The sequence below is a fragment of the Plutella xylostella genome, chromosome 18, assembly GCF_932276165.1.
Source record: "Plutella xylostella chromosome 18, ilPluXylo3.1, whole genome shotgun sequence".
Lineage (NCBI taxonomy): Eukaryota > Metazoa > Arthropoda > Insecta > Lepidoptera > Plutellidae > Plutella > Plutella xylostella.
The window spans coordinates 6,669,970-6,684,419 of NC_063998.1; the positions used below are offsets into that span (position 1 = coordinate 6,669,970).

Genomic DNA, 14,450 nt, shown 5'->3' on the forward strand with positions numbered 1-14,450 from the left:
ACTATCAGTCGCGGCTGACAGCCGCGTCCGTAAACCGCGTCCGCTAGTGTGTTGGCGCCTTAAAGGTTCTCTTTTCAACAGGTAAAAAATCTGCTCTCCTTTACCAGTCCCGCTCCACTGTGTGAACGACCCTCACTTTTCGTCATCGGTTTCTCAGAATAATGAAGGACTGTTACGACCACAGAGTTATAAATTTATTCTATGATTTTGATTGACATTGGTGTGTCTGTGTCTGATTGACTGACAGTGACTTTCGAAAGTCGATGTCGCAGTCGCAGCATTGTATTTTTCAGTTGCCAAAAATATCTAACAATCAACGGCGAAAATGGACGTGGTGAAGAAATTGGTGGCTTTTATCGTTACTTTGGCTTATTTATCATCAGCTATTGCTGAGGATATCTGCGTGCAGAAAGGCCCATGCTCTTGTGTGTTTTCAAATGGGACCGGTATTGACCTCTCCGCTGCGGTAAAGCCAACTTTTTACCAGGTGCAGACCTACGAGAGTCGGAAGAATGGGACACAATTCGAGCTCCAGACTTATTACTTCCATCCCTGCTTCGACGTGGATCCTAAAGTGAACTCCACCAAGGAAGGGGACACTTGCGGGAAACCTTTGTCTGTGAGTGCATCGTCTATTCTCAGTTTTATTACGCAGATTTGACGTACCATTTCCCTGCGTTGTTTATTTCGGATTCTAAATTCGCATTATCATTGCAGATATGCCGTCATGTGAACACGATGGATTTAATTAATGCCACCACTGATACCTTTAAAATAGACACTGGTGCTTACAACTACTTGGGTAGCACAAATTTCACAAAGTTTACATCTGATGGCCGATCCATAGTATATGCCAATGGACCCTCGTGAGTATATGTATAATAAAGATAATTTATGATTTGGGGTTGGTTGAAAATAATAGCAAGATATTAGGTATCTTCCTATAATACTTGTGCATTCTTGGGTTCAGGACTAAAACTACTACTTAAATATTCTGGTGAAGATACTGGGCATTTCATCTATCAAATCTGATACTATGCTAGTGGCAAAGGGTCCATACAGCACAAAAAGGGTCCAAACAACACAAATCCCATCTTCATCCAGCTTCACTTCTGGATTAACTGATTTCATACTTAAATATGCACTTAACAATATTTCATGATAGGTCTGGTAACTGTACAGTTTCTTACTAGCATGTAGTGATTTATTAGTACTGTTCAAACTGTACAGTATGATTGTAACAATTTCTATTAGTGAGGTTACGTCCATCATTGAGGGATACTCTATCTAATCACCATTAGTAATCATAGATTCCCAACTGGACATACATCCTCATTCCTAAATATGTATTGATCTGCCCTACAGTTTGTGTATAATACTGTTAGCAGACTGACTTAATAGGTATGTTCAAACAGGTTATACTTATGCTAATTGAGATCCAATAAACCAGTTTGTTCAAATGTTTTTTCTACAAGGCAGTAACCTACTCATTATAAAAAATGTGTTATGCAATCCACTGTGGTATACATATTATCAAATAGAAATATCATCAGATGAACTATTTATTGTAGAGTGTAGGTTTTTATTAAATATGAAATATGCCTAAACGGAAAAGGCTAGCTTAATGACGTAGTTTCCAATATTAAAGTACATTAAATTTAACAGTGCATAAGAATATTGCCAACCAAGCCCTTTAATATTGTATTGGAGTCAATGGATGTTCAGTGGAGTTCATGTTTACCTATTTTCTAACCTCTGTCTCATCTATCTTTTATAATCACTGAAATCTTTTCCCCAGTTATCTGAATAAAACTACCTAACCTCATTATTCCCATTTTGTATTATTTACCAATAACATAATTATAAAACAGTCTACTTAACCCTGTGTTTCTATGTTCTACCAGTTACACCTTCCAGTAAAATACTAACCCTTTTCTTTCTTCATTTTGCTTCTTGGATACGGAAGTAACTTGGCAAAGTAAGTATTATTATCACTTATAATAATATGATGGATGGAATTTTATCAGTGTAACATTGCCTATTACTTTTTATTTTAATATCTTATGTTAATTAATCTAGCAAATTTAATATCTAGTCACAATCTAGTGTGTTGGATACATTCATCAGATGGCTTAATGCCTGTAGCTTAATCACTGATAAAATTTCACCTCGATTAATGTACAGTAAAGATTAGCATGGCACTTTGGGAAACTGTATGCTTTCAAACTTGCAAAACTAAACAATATGTACATAATCCAGTGCTTTTATTTCATTAATCTTTTCGCGCATTTAATTATTTGCTTCTCACATTATTAAGTAACTGTATGATATAACTGTGCTTATACACTCTCGAGGCATATGGAATGGCAGGTGGACCTTTTTCATAGGTCGACTCGTGAGTGTAGTTTTCATCATCTTGCTACATCCTTATCAATTGCATATATTTTGACATTACCATCATTACATATTGATCATCTTAATTAGGTGAGCAGCTGTTCCAACTCATTACATATTCCTTCCTCATGTTTCCAGAGAAACAATCGTACTACTCGTATGTGCTGAGACCGAGAGCAATCTACAGGTGGTCTCTCTGAAAGAACCGGATCAAATTGTAAGTAATAACTACCCGTTTAGGTCTTTATGCATGTAAAGTACTTACAGGTGTTAGTGTGAAAATTAATGAAGATTGTTGCTATATTAGGACTATGGTCCTCATTACATACAACATAATATAGGTGTAGATCATAATTAAGAGACCTGACAGATGCGATAAGTACCTATACATTATTTTCACGATGATGATAGAGGAAGCTTTGGCCTTTCAAGGCCTAGTGCCAGAAACGCAATGAATTATAAAATAATGTATTAGATTAAAGCTGAAACCATTCTTCTTCGAGATTTGGCGAAATGGTGGTAGACGAATATTATGACTATCGACAAATTTTACTTCATTTCAAGTAGAAAATATTTTTATTTCAAGAGACTTATTGCTCCTGTTAACGTAAAGGCAGCAGACACCTACCTAAGTACTCACTATAATCTTTCCTAACAGCCCATACCCAATCTAATTCCAGGTGCTCCAGTTCTACTCCCCTGAAGCGTGCCTGAGACAAGTGGAAGAGTTTGGGCGGTCGTTCGGCTCCACTCTCTGCATCATATTCTTCTCGTGCGTGATCTTCTACCTGGTGGTGGGCGTGCTCACGAGGAAGTTCCTGATGGGAGCCACCGGCCTCGAGGTGGTGCCCAACTTGGCGTTCTGGACGGAACTGCCCAATCTTGTGCGGGTGAGTACATGTGAACCGCTTGTTAAGCCTATCAAGATAAGTCAAGCGATCCGACTACTTTTGACATCAAAATGTTGCTTTCCAATAGAAAGTTTGGTGAATTTATTACTTGTTTTTATCACAAATTTCCTTTTAAAGTCCTAGGGCAAAAGTGCTTTAGAATTACCCTTTGAGTCACCCCCTTTCGGCTTACTATACTACTTTTGCAACATGCTGTACAGTACCTAACTCTTTTTTTCTGTCTTCGTCTATTAAAAATACAAATAACCACAGAAATAAGTACTTTAAACTAATAACGAACAGACCTTTCGTTTACGCAGTTTTTATCCGAATGAGGTTAATGATTAAGCCCCAAATACGAACATCACCGACATTAACATTATAATAAATATTTTACTTATATACGCAACACAATAAAAAGCGTTTACCGTCTATTCGGCCATCAATACCGACGTCCGGTCAACAACAGTGATTCTTATTGTAGCGTCGGTTGGCCTACGACCTTGCATGGAATAGGCTAATTTGCACTGAGCGTATTATGGCCATTTTATGATTATGATAGTTGAGCCTAAAACCAACCATGACCTACTCTTGTATTGTCTGTACTCATACCGTTTTTAAAAGGATTATGAAAACAATAATGAGGAGTATTATTATGCAATAGGGTGGAATTTCTCTTTTATGAAATTATTGATAAAATTGCGAATGTTATATTAGAAGTTTGTAGTTTGAACTTCATAAAATATTTCATTTTTGGTGGAGATCTCACTCCGTATTGCGAGGTCAATTCAAAATTCATTACTTAGTAATCTCTACCATTCACATCCTATAAAGATGTAATTCTCACATTCCAGGACGGCTGGTTGTTCGCGATCAACGGCTTCAAGCTCCCAACCCGAGGCCCAGGCCCCGTCACCACCCCTGACCCTAACGGATACGACAGCATATAACAGAGAAACGAACCCCACGACATAGAGGGTCAACTAGTGTTCCTGCAGTAACACGGTGAATGCACCTTCTGGACTTATACACGTTCTAATAATCTAAAGCCCCTTTTTTATCTCAGATACTAAATTGAAATCGTATACCGTTTCTGAACGGCCCATCTACAAATATTGTCATGTCGGCCATTATACATTCAATTGTCCCGCTGATAGAACGATAATTCACTTGATCGCGGGACAATTGACTGTTGATGAACCGTTCAGTATCTGTCAATTTAGTGTCCGAGATTAAAAAACAAACTTTAGCAACATGGTAATGTGTCTTCTGGAGTTATGTATGTTGTAAGGATTATGGAGGAGGTTAGGAAAAGTGATTTGATGCAGCTGAATTAATTGTTTGTTATATTGTAGGTAAATAGTGGATGTGATTCTGAAAGCACGAGTTTTAAATTTAGCAATGTTAAAACCAAAATGGTTGGTAGAAAAATGTACGCAGCAGCTTGTTTTTCGAATATTACGCAGCTAACCAGGGAATCATTCTAACAGTGCTAAATTGAAATCTGGTGTCTTCAGTATCGCTACCATTGTAATCTTTAACGTGAATGCTATTGATATTTCAGTATATCTTTCTCATTCGTTGTGACTATTGGTTGCTATTGTTTGTTTAGTTTGCATGAATATTATGGGTAAGTACAGCTTTACCCAAAATTTCAATAAGTAGCGGTTTTTTTAAATATTGGACGCTTTAATCTCAGCCAAACCGTTGCTACTACCAAATGTAGTAGATATTGATATATATAGTTCTAACAATTTTTACTTTAGTGGATGATATTCTAATTAGCCACTAATAACTGTAATTAACAATTTGCCTATTACTGCTGCACTGCTACATATAAGAAAAATATATAAAGCTTGTGTTACACTAAGTATAAGTTATAATCACTATACAGTCACTCCGTATTATAACAATATTTGGTGGCCCCTGTTTCAAATTCATAAATGTTGTGAGTAGAAAAAGTGTTTGCAAACTTTACATAGGAATTTTGACATTAAATCCATAAAATACCCTCTGTTTACTTAGGTTTTCTCCTAGTACAGCTCATATGCTTGAAAAAGTTGTTCAATCAAAAATATAAATGTTGCTTATGAAAAGTGTTATTTTGAAAACGAGAGATATTCATGTTCTATAGCTGCTTTAGGATTTCCCAGTTTTTAAACATGGATGATTCAACTTTTTTATTGGCATGCGTTTATATGAATATATGTATGTGATAATGAGTGTTAGATAATATATTGCTATCATTTCCACTTCGTCATCTCATATATCATCTAACTTGCCATCAAGATCAAAGATTATGTTAGTGTTTATGAGTATGTTATTATTTTAATGTTTGCAAGTATATGTGTAATCATCTAATCATCACTAATCGTTGTTATAAACTAAAGTTGGGTTCGGTCAAATAAAGTATGCGACACTTTATTTCCAAGTTTAGAAATGAATGTGCCAATTTTTACTTACTTATTAACAAATTATAAATGCACAGTTGCAATCCTTATAAATGTTTATCGTTTTGTTTTAAATAGTAGACTCTGGTCAGTAGTGTTACCTTTAGTTCAGTGGTACCTTTAAATTTAACATATCCGCAACAAAAGCCTGTTTCACTATGTTTCACGTCTCTTTGAATCTATTTTCTAGACAGTGACAAATCGTATTCCTCACATAGGTAATCTTTGTAGACATTTTGATATAAGCAGTAAATATTTCATACAAGAACTGGCTATGTTTTTTCATTTTCGATATATATCACTGAATGAGATATTTTGTAAATATGGATGTTACATAATTATTAAAATTATAAATGATTGTAATGCTAAGGCTTATAGGATAGCTTGGTTAAGTATGGAAAGGATATTAACTTCTTAAAGCCATTTAAACCTAATATTTTGTGGGGTATGTATTGTATTATGTATAAAAATTATCGTAATGTAGGATTGGGTCTCATTTAACCAACTAAATATTTTGAGAACCCTTTCACATCGATACTGAAAAAGGTTTATAAAAATATAATGTACCACAGTGTTTGGTATAAGTATGGCGGTATAAGCCGTATTATAGAAATAACTTTCGGTACGTACAGTCAGCTGCATAAGTAGCTATACACTTTTGTACATTGTCCATCTGAAACCGCCTATCATTCATTGCAATATTGGCGGTTCGTCACGTCAGTTTGACAAGGTACAGAAGTGTACTACAAGTGTACTGTAATAGAAGAAAAGAAAAGGAAACTATATATTTATATAAAATTTGTGAACTTGTAGCCATCAACTGAAAAAATTATATTACTATATCACTGTTTAAATCCAATATTCCGTGTAAATTTAACGTGCGGTATTTAGTATAAGTTCAAATATTCAATACCTATTAAGTATACAATTATTTTATTTAACCAGCAGAATCTGCCCAAAATAAAAAAGAATAAGTGTACACCTACCTATTTAACTAAGTATATTTTTTAGCGAATATACTATAATATATTTGTATGTGATTCTGTACTCAAAAAAAGACAAATTGGATGATATTTTTTAACTTATTGACATAGCGGACCAAAATTTTCCTTATTTAGTTTATATCGAATGAACTATACACATCACATCACACTACGTGCTAACTTGACACAACAACAGCAGCTTACTAAAAAGAACCTATAAGTAGATGACTAGTCACTTAAATGTTGTTTATTCATATAAAATATTATATTTTTCAAGAAGGAAGTCAATATTTGAGGACACCCTTGCAGCCACAACACAAGGCCTGTCCCATAGTAAAGAGTTAGGCAAATTCATTGTTTTTTTGCGGAGTGTGCAAAAAAAAGTGCCACAATTCCTTCTGGTACTATACTAAGCCCCTGTTTCACAATGTCTGGTTAGTCGCTACCTGTCGGATAAAATACATGCTGTCACTGTCTAAAAAATAATAACAGAGAGTGACAGCATGTATTTTATCCGTCAGGTAGCCACTAACCAGACATTGTGAAACAGACCCTAAAACTAATATCCCTTTAAATGTTGCAAATTTATAAACATTGTTATTTTTTAAGTATGTAATCTACATACTGTAGTCCATTAGCTTAAATGATTGCGTAATGCGTTATTATTTCTGTCCATTTTTGTGCAATATTTAATGTAGAATGTGTAACTCTTCCTCGGCCCAAAAGACAATCTTGAAAATTTTAATTTCAATATGTTTGTAATATAGTAACTAGTTAATAGTCATATTATCATTGAAATGGAAAAAAATATTGCACTCCAATCAATGCCATACTAAAATTATATCTTTATATAGGGATCCTCTAATCAGGCAAAGTATGTTATGTTAAACTCGAGAAATATTGTTTTAAGGTGTGTCTGTCTTTTTCCCAAATTCATATTTTTCTATTCTTGTAAAATATAGTTAACACTATTAGATAGGTTGATACATTTCTCTACTTAAAATATACATGTTTATACTTCATACATTTGTACTAATTCTTACTTTAAAACGTTTATATTAGAATGTCTTACTTTATAAAAACGACAAATATATGTAATAATTTCTTACCATAAGTTGTTTTTAAGATTAATACACATAATATTTTTATTGCTCAATATTTTATTTTATTTCTTTAAAACTTACTTATAAATACCTATTCTGTGGAGCATTACGTTTCTGTCCGTCCTTCCTGAATACGTTTATATCTTGAACCCAAACTGAAATAAATATTCAAATAATTAGTACTTAAGTAGGTACCTACAAAATTAAATATTACTTGTTTTTTTCTATTAATCATGTTAAACAGTCTAGTCGGCTTACGATTTTAGTTACATTAGTATGTGGTGAGGAATAAGTTTGTAATAGGTACCTTAGAATAGTTGGCTATGAGGCATTTGCTGAGGAGGGCAGCACGGTCACAACCTTTCTCTCCGTCACTGACCGTTTCATCGTTCACTGAAAAAAAAAAGTAGGTAACTAATCAACATTTTCATTACCCTGCAAAACCGCCTTGTGTACCTGTGTTAATTTTAATTATATTCAGATTACTAGATACCTACAACATACTAACCGTAGAAATACTTAATTATTATTTCATGCTTACCAGATTTGCAAAGGTCGAAGAGTTTCTTAGAGTTTTCAATCATGGTAGGGTCGTCCAAATGTTCTTTATCTGCCATGCTGTGAGCTGCATCAATATCTAACATTCCTTTGTCATTTATCTGAAATTATAATGATATAGTTATAATACAATAGACAATTTACAGAAGACAGACCGCCTTAACAACTCTCAGCACAAGCTTGCTTGTGTTGGGGTCCACCAACCCGCACTAGGCCAGCGTGGTGGACTATGGCCTAAAACCCTTCCTTCATTGGAAGGAGACCCGTGCCCCAGTAGTAAGGACGTGAAGGGTAGTGATGATGAGGTAGGTGAAAATGTTTCTCAAATTACACTGGCGAGCAACGAAAAAGTTCCTCCTGCCAATACCGTTTCATATGTCACTGGGCCGACAATCTTAGGCGGGTAGCCGGTAGTGGCTGGATGAGAACGGCCGAGGACCGAGTGTTGTGGCGCTCCTTGATAGATGCCCAGCAGTACCTACCTAGATGAATATTGGCTGATTATGATGATGACATGTCACTGGAACTTATCCATTGCTCGTAACTATAGTTCCGTTTACCAAGTCCTTCTTGAAGACGCAGGCCACGAGGCACCTGGCTCCTGCGCCGTCGGGGATGACGTGCTGGTGCATGAGCTGGACCTCCTCCGGCGTGACCTGGTGCTGCTTACTTAGACTGCAGACATAAAGCCATCACCGACTCGCACTGGGCCCGCGTGGTGGACTAACTGCAAGTTTCAATAGCTTTATCTACCGATGACTGGTAGTTATTTTCATACTATTTTGACATATATAACGCATTTAACAACGCATTAACGTATTTAACAAGTAACAAACCTGTCAAAATCGTATGAAAGTAACTAGCAGTCATTGGTATCTACCAATTATTGAAACTGGCAATAAGGCCTAAACCCTTCGTTCATCGGAGGAGAGCCGTGCCCAGCAGTGTGGTTGTGATGATAACGATGAGATAGCTGAAACATTTTCTCAAACCAGTTGTGTTTACCAAGTCCTTCTTCTTGAAGACGCAAGCGACAAGGCACCTGGCGCCTGTACCGTCGGGGATGACGTGCTGGTGCATGAGCTGAATCTCCTCCGGTGTGACCTGGTGCTGCTTGGCGCACTCCATGCCCAACTGGATGAATTCCTCGCGTATCTCCTTCTCGGTGCGGGCCTTGTGAGAAGGTTGGTAAAGTTGCGTCAATGGTAAACCTTTTACGACCATAACTTTTTGATACAAAAACCAGTATAGGTATACATATAATAATGAATATAGGTATACTGGTTTTTGTAGGTACCTACTTAATCCTTAGTGGACGAAGCGAAAAAGATCGGGAGGTCTTGGAGTGAAATAAAGCGCGAAGCTCAAGACAGGTTGCGATGGAGAGTCACTGTGGACGCCCTCTGTCCCATCCAGGGGACATAGGATACTAAAGTCAAGTAAGTCACTTAATCCTTAATTTTATTGTTTGAATTTATCAGCATTATGTCTTTCCAACGTCGATACAACAAAGCACAAAAACATACTTATATACAGTGTCCAACAGATATAAATTTAGCTCATATAAATCCTCAAACTATGCAAGAAGAGAGTGATGTGATGACTGATAATAATGGCTACGTTCGTGCATCCATTCTTACATGTTCATGAAATTATTCGATAGGACTTTGTTTTACTGGAATTGGGTAGATACATAAGTACTATATTTTATGGTACTATACTTACTTGTACTAAAAGTACATTCACCATGGCACACACACTTATAAACAAACACGTTTTAATCATTTTGCCACAGTTTTTTTACTTCATTCAATTCCCTCAGAAACGAAACGGGAGTAATGGTTAAATTGTATTTGTTTTTATACAATACTTACCCATAATGTCCCTACCTAGAGCATTGCAATGATATTTTAATGGTAGCGATTTGTCATTGAGATTGCGATTTTTAACCAGATAGACAAATGAGCAATTGGAGGTATGTACTTATGTCCTTACATTAGTAGATAAATGATGACTGAATTATCAGTGACTATGATAAGTCCGTGACTCTAATAATTTTGTTGTATTCCCACTGCTGGTCAAAGGCGTCCCCTTATTTCTCTCACACTTGCTTGTAATGTAATAGTAACACACAATAAGTAACTAACTATTAACTTCCCGTCCTTAAGTAGTTACTTACTTACCTATCTCTATCTAGCGCAAGTCCGCATCAGTTTTTTTTCCTGAATTGCCATAGTTTTTCGGATTCGCAATATGCCCCCAGATTGCAAAGAAATAAAACCCTAATAAGAAAATAAAAAATCTATATAATAATTATGTACCTACTTACTACTTAGGTAAGTACCTACCTATACGATTCAACTTGTACTTACCGTCCATCAGCTATTAACTTGGTCCACGGTTTGATTAAATAAAATTACTATAGAGAGAATGAAAAAAATGCACAATAACGCTTAATAATGCCTTAGCGTTAAAACTGTATGGTTTGATATGAAGAAGGAAACTTGTGGGCGCTAATTATTATTTACAATGAGTAGCACTATCGTCTACTAGAAACTGCAAAAATAGGTAAGTAGGTATATGTATAGCATTAGTATTTTTTCCTGGTATTTAGGTAGGTACAATACGTGTTACAATTCGTACATCGTAAGTACCGCGTAAAGTTAGTATTTTAAACACATTTAAGTAAATTACCATCACGACCCATCACGTCCCCACTGCTGGGGCACGGGTCTCCTTCCAATGATTAAGGGTTTTAGGCCTAGTCCACCACGCTGGCCAAGTGCTGGTTGGTGGACCGTGATGAAGTAAATTACCATACAGATGGAACTTTTTAATTGCTCGTGAGTGTATAATTTAGTATCCAACATCTAAAATTTGGCACACTCACAGCTACTTATAGTAAAATTCAACGTACACAAAATGAAACCAACTCCTTTATTACATCACTTTATTACGGGAAGAAAAATATGTCCGGATTCTGCGTATAAATGCATTTCGTTGAATAAAAACACGCTTCGCAGATATCTTTGTATTGGTCAGCTGAAACAGTAAATTGTGAAAGTTAGGTAGGTATATTATATTACACTAAACGGTACACCTGTGGGTACACCCGAGTCCGCGTTGTTCTATGCCCTTAACCTAAAAGAATACATTAGACGTACCTAGATAGATCACCGTTACCGAAATAATAAGGAGATGACCAAACTCTTATTATTAGCTAACTTTCGCCGAATATCCAAATTTTATTTATTTCTTTCTTGTATAAAGTGAGGAAGATAGAGGCATAGCTAAAAATAATAGACTAAAAATAACAGATTCATTTATATTGATTTCTTTCACTATTTCAGTTAGATAAGAAAAGGCAACGTGTTTTGAGTTGCTTTAGATAATATAAACTCCAAAAGAATAATACATTACATCCATATTAGGGAATATGGATGTAATGTAATATTCATTTTCTTTCAACATGTCACTCATTACTGGAGGAAAACTGTGCCCCAGTAGATGGCACGTGATGGGTTGTGATGATGATGATGACACATCACTGACATAGGATTATACATTGCCACATACCAACTTTCCTGCAAGAAGTGATAGCTGCCTTGGCGGGCTCCTTGATCTCTTCAGGCAGCAGTAGATCCGCCTGTTTCATGGCAGCCTCGTAGTTCAGCTTACCGTTCTTTATCTGTGAAAGATTTAGCGCTGGAATTATACATATACAGGATGTTGCCAAAGAGGTATTATACTAAGCTGAAAGGGATGACTCCGGTGGTCATTCTGAACAACTTTTGTTCTACTAACAACCACAACTTTGGAACTAGCTGTGTCACCCTCACCCCCTTTCGGCTTGATATACCCTTCATGCTACTCTGTATACAGGGTGTTGCTACGGAGGTATAGAAACCCGAAATGGGGTGAGGGTGACTCATCTAGTTATTTTGGTCAACTTAAATATGTTCGACGTGTTTTGCTTTATTCTTAAAACTAACTTGACTGCTACATTTTAAATACTAAACGCCTGTAAGCTGTAGTTCAAAACATAAGTAACACAAATGTAAAGCATAGAAATAAGGGCTATTGTTACTAACAACAACTATGGGTTATTTTTGTAATTATGAAAAATTACCTGAAATAAATGAATTTATTATTATTATATAAAGCGTGCCTATATCCCTCCATATGCTGATAGAATATGTAGGTATATCCTTACCGCATTAGCCATCTTCATGATGCAGGCGATGTAGCACATGGTTTCTTTCTCCTCAAGGAACACTCCATCTTTCAATCCATCTATTTGTGCTGAAAGTAATAAACAAAATTTAGCTTAACAATAATTTAAGAAATGAATCCAGTGTGATTGATTCCGGCATACCATACAAAAAAAACGTTGTCTTGACGCGATGTTGAAATGCCCTGTCTATCGTGAACTTGTTTTAATATTGATTTTCGGATTCAAAATGTATTGAATTTGACAGAAAAATGCTTTGTAAATGTTTTGACTTCGCGATAGGGCTACTGTTGTAGTAATGTGTAGTACCCAATCATTGATATGAGCATAATAATAATAATATGTATACTACTGAAATCGTTATTAGATAATGAGTTAAATAACAAAGGATAAATAGATATTTACCATCCTCAGCGTTGACTTTGGGCTGACATGATTTTCTCATCATCTTGCCAGTGTTTTTCAATTGTTTCATAGTCATCTGAAGAAAATACAATTGTTTAGTTTTTTAAATACCTATTCCCCTCGTCGTCAAACTGTAAGTTTATAAGAATCTTACAAGCATCATCGACTGCTTATTTGAGACAGAAAGTTTAAATTTGAGTAAGTATCACTTTTAAAGCTACCAATCTTATCAAACACTTATGTACCTACCGCATCACATAACGCCACAAATAGTACATATTTTGCAATTAGCACTAGTAAAACCATATTATTCAATATCAATTATTCATAAACTCATGTTTTTAAGGTCACTGTATATTTCAGTTTCAGGCGGCAGATTGCCATACACTCTGAAACCCTTGAACTATTGTCACTGGCTTTATATCAAGGACTACGCTTCAGTTTAATTGTAGCTACTTAATGTAGGTGAAAATTTTGCTATTAACACTTAGTAATCTTATGAATGTAGGGTGCGCATTGTTTCTTGTTCAGAAAACAGTTAAGAAGTGGAATATTTTTAGTACTACTTAGCAAAATGGTATTTGATGACAGTGAATTGTTTATTTAATTAAGTAATCACTTCAGTAATTATGTACATAACAGCTTGTTTTAAACCTTCGACCGAAAAAGAGGGATTTCATAAGTTTAACATTCATTTTCACACCCTTTTGAATGTATCCATGGCTAATCAATATAATTTAAAAGTGTTCCTGTGTACACTCATCATCATCTCCAATGATTTGACTTAAATTATATATAAAAAATATTTTATATCGTATCGATAGTGAATTGACGAGTCCCCATCATAGCTTTATTTCCCCGCTCCATGGTTACCCTACTCACACCTGTAATGAACTATTAATTTAATAATCAGGTGCCCTAATTGTATAATTGTCACCTTAGAGTCACGTTTCAGTTCCTTATTCAGTCATGAAACAATCATGCACATGGAACATGAAGAAATACCTATAAGGTTCGAGGAAACTGTTTTTAGCTATGATGGTAAACTGCATCTAAAGTTAAGCGTCCACCTTTATTCAGCATTATTTGTATAGAAATTCACACATGTTCCACTTCATCAGCATTGCCGCCGCCATCGTCCATACATAATTATATGAGAATCCGTTTGGCCCGATACGTAGTTACAATACCGATAGGTGCATTGGTACTTACTACTGCTAAGTGTCCATTAAAACACGAGTGCTCCGGATGGAGTACGGGAAGTGAGCGTGCCATCAACAGCTACGGCACCTGTCTGGACATCAGGGAGGGGGGGTCTCACCACCCCGAGGCGACTCTCCTTGTGAGTACTGTGGCTATACGCTGCAGCGGCTAGATCCACTGCTCCATGGATCCCTGATGTCAGACTGCCGTCTGACTGAAGGTATAGTGCCTTT

The 14,450-nt window shown here is 35.9% G+C and overlaps 3 protein-coding genes across 7 annotated transcripts; 1 reads left to right on the top strand and 2 right to left on the bottom strand.

The window, feature by feature from the left end:
• The first annotated feature begins 243 nt into the window (after positions 1–243).
• On the top strand, positions 244–6,601 carry LOC105387985. 3 transcript variants are annotated; one of them, XR_007267306.1, is made up of 7 exons: positions 244–619; positions 718–866; positions 1,967–1,978; positions 2,533–2,611; positions 3,075–3,284; positions 4,139–4,321; positions 4,536–6,601. XR_007267306.1 is itself a non-coding variant. In XM_011558805.3 (6 exons), exons 1-6 carry the CDS (start codon positions 326–328, stop codon positions 4,232–4,234), a joined length of 840 nt encoding a protein of 279 aa, XP_011557107.1. In that variant the 5' UTR covers positions 244–325; the 3' UTR covers positions 4,235–6,601. The 3 variants fall into 3 exon arrangements, 2 of the variants coding, with proteins under 2 accessions (XP_011557107.1, XP_011557109.1); XM_011558805.3 differs by having other exon boundaries at positions 4,139–6,601; XM_011558807.3 differs by lacking the exon at positions 1,967–1,978 and having other exon boundaries at positions 4,139–6,601.
• A 1,012-nt stretch (positions 6,602–7,613) lies between these two features.
• Positions 7,614–11,182, bottom strand: LOC105387986. Of its 2 annotated transcripts, none has more exons than XM_048627330.1 (5): positions 10,751–11,182; positions 9,384–9,551; positions 8,362–8,479; positions 8,128–8,213; positions 7,614–7,975 (listed from the first exon to the last, which is right to left on the bottom strand). In XM_048627330.1, the coding sequence occupies exons 2-5, from the start codon at positions 9,504–9,506 to the stop codon at positions 7,958–7,960; spliced, it is 345 nt and encodes a 114-aa protein (XP_048483287.1). In that variant the 5' UTR covers positions 9,507–9,551; positions 10,751–11,182; the 3' UTR covers positions 7,614–7,957. The 2 variants fall into 2 exon arrangements, with proteins under 2 accessions (XP_048483287.1, XP_011557110.3); XM_011558808.3 differs by lacking the exon at positions 10,751–11,182 and adding an exon at positions 10,104–10,354.
• Positions 11,183–11,314: 132 nt separating this feature from the next.
• LOC105387987 (general odorant-binding protein 72-like) lies at positions 11,315–14,433 on the bottom strand. 2 transcript variants are annotated; one of them, XM_048627331.1, is made up of 5 exons: positions 14,227–14,433; positions 13,015–13,090; positions 12,592–12,680; positions 11,955–12,066; positions 11,315–11,420 (listed from the first exon to the last, which is right to left on the bottom strand). In XM_048627331.1, the coding sequence occupies exons 1-5, from the start codon at positions 14,287–14,289 to the stop codon at positions 11,332–11,334; spliced, it is 429 nt and encodes a 142-aa protein (XP_048483288.1). In that variant the 5' UTR covers positions 14,290–14,433; the 3' UTR covers positions 11,315–11,331. The 2 variants fall into 2 exon arrangements, with proteins under 2 accessions (XP_048483288.1, XP_011557112.1); XM_011558810.3 differs by lacking the exon at positions 14,227–14,433 and adding an exon at positions 13,264–13,452.
• Between the last annotated feature and the right edge of the window lie 17 nt (positions 14,434–14,450).

What these genes read in the sequence shown, in the direction of transcription:
- LOC105387987 (XM_048627331.1), bottom strand. Translation starts at nt 14,289, where the DNA reads ATGGCACGCTCACTTCCCGTACTCCATCCGGAGCACTCGTGTTTTAAT. An exon ending in TTAATGGACACTTAGCAGTA is followed by an intron (nt 13,091 to 14,226) that starts GTAAGTACCAAT and finishes TATTTTCTTCAG; the next exon opens with ATGACTATGAAACAATTGAA. An exon ending in CAAAGTCAACGCTGAGGATG is followed by an intron (nt 12,681 to 13,014) that starts GTAAATATCTAT and finishes TATTACTTTCAG; the next exon opens with CACAAATAGATGGATTGAAA.
- LOC105387985 (XM_011558805.3), top strand. Translation starts at nt 326, where the DNA reads ATGGACGTGGTGAAGAAATTGGTGGCTTTTATCGTTACTTTGGCTTAT. An exon ending in CTTGCGGGAAACCTTTGTCT is followed by an intron (nt 620 to 717) that starts GTGAGTGCATCG and finishes TTATCATTGCAG; the next exon opens with ATATGCCGTCATGTGAACAC. An exon ending in TGAAAGAACCGGATCAAATT is followed by an intron (nt 2,612 to 3,074) that starts GTAAGTAATAAC and finishes ATCTAATTCCAG; the next exon opens with GTGCTCCAGTTCTACTCCCC.
- LOC105387986 (XM_011558808.3), bottom strand. Translation starts at nt 10,163, where the DNA reads ATGATTAAAACGTGTTTGTTTATAAGTGTGTGTGCCATGGTGAATGTA. An exon ending in TGAATGTACTTTTAGTACAA is followed by an intron (nt 9,552 to 10,103) that starts GTAAGTATAGTA and finishes CCTTCTCACAAG; the next exon opens with GCCCGCACCGAGAAGGAGAT. An exon ending in CTTCGACCTTTGCAAATCTG is followed by an intron (nt 8,214 to 8,361) that starts GTAAGCATGAAA and finishes TTTTTTTTTCAG; the next exon opens with TGAACGATGAAACGGTCAGT.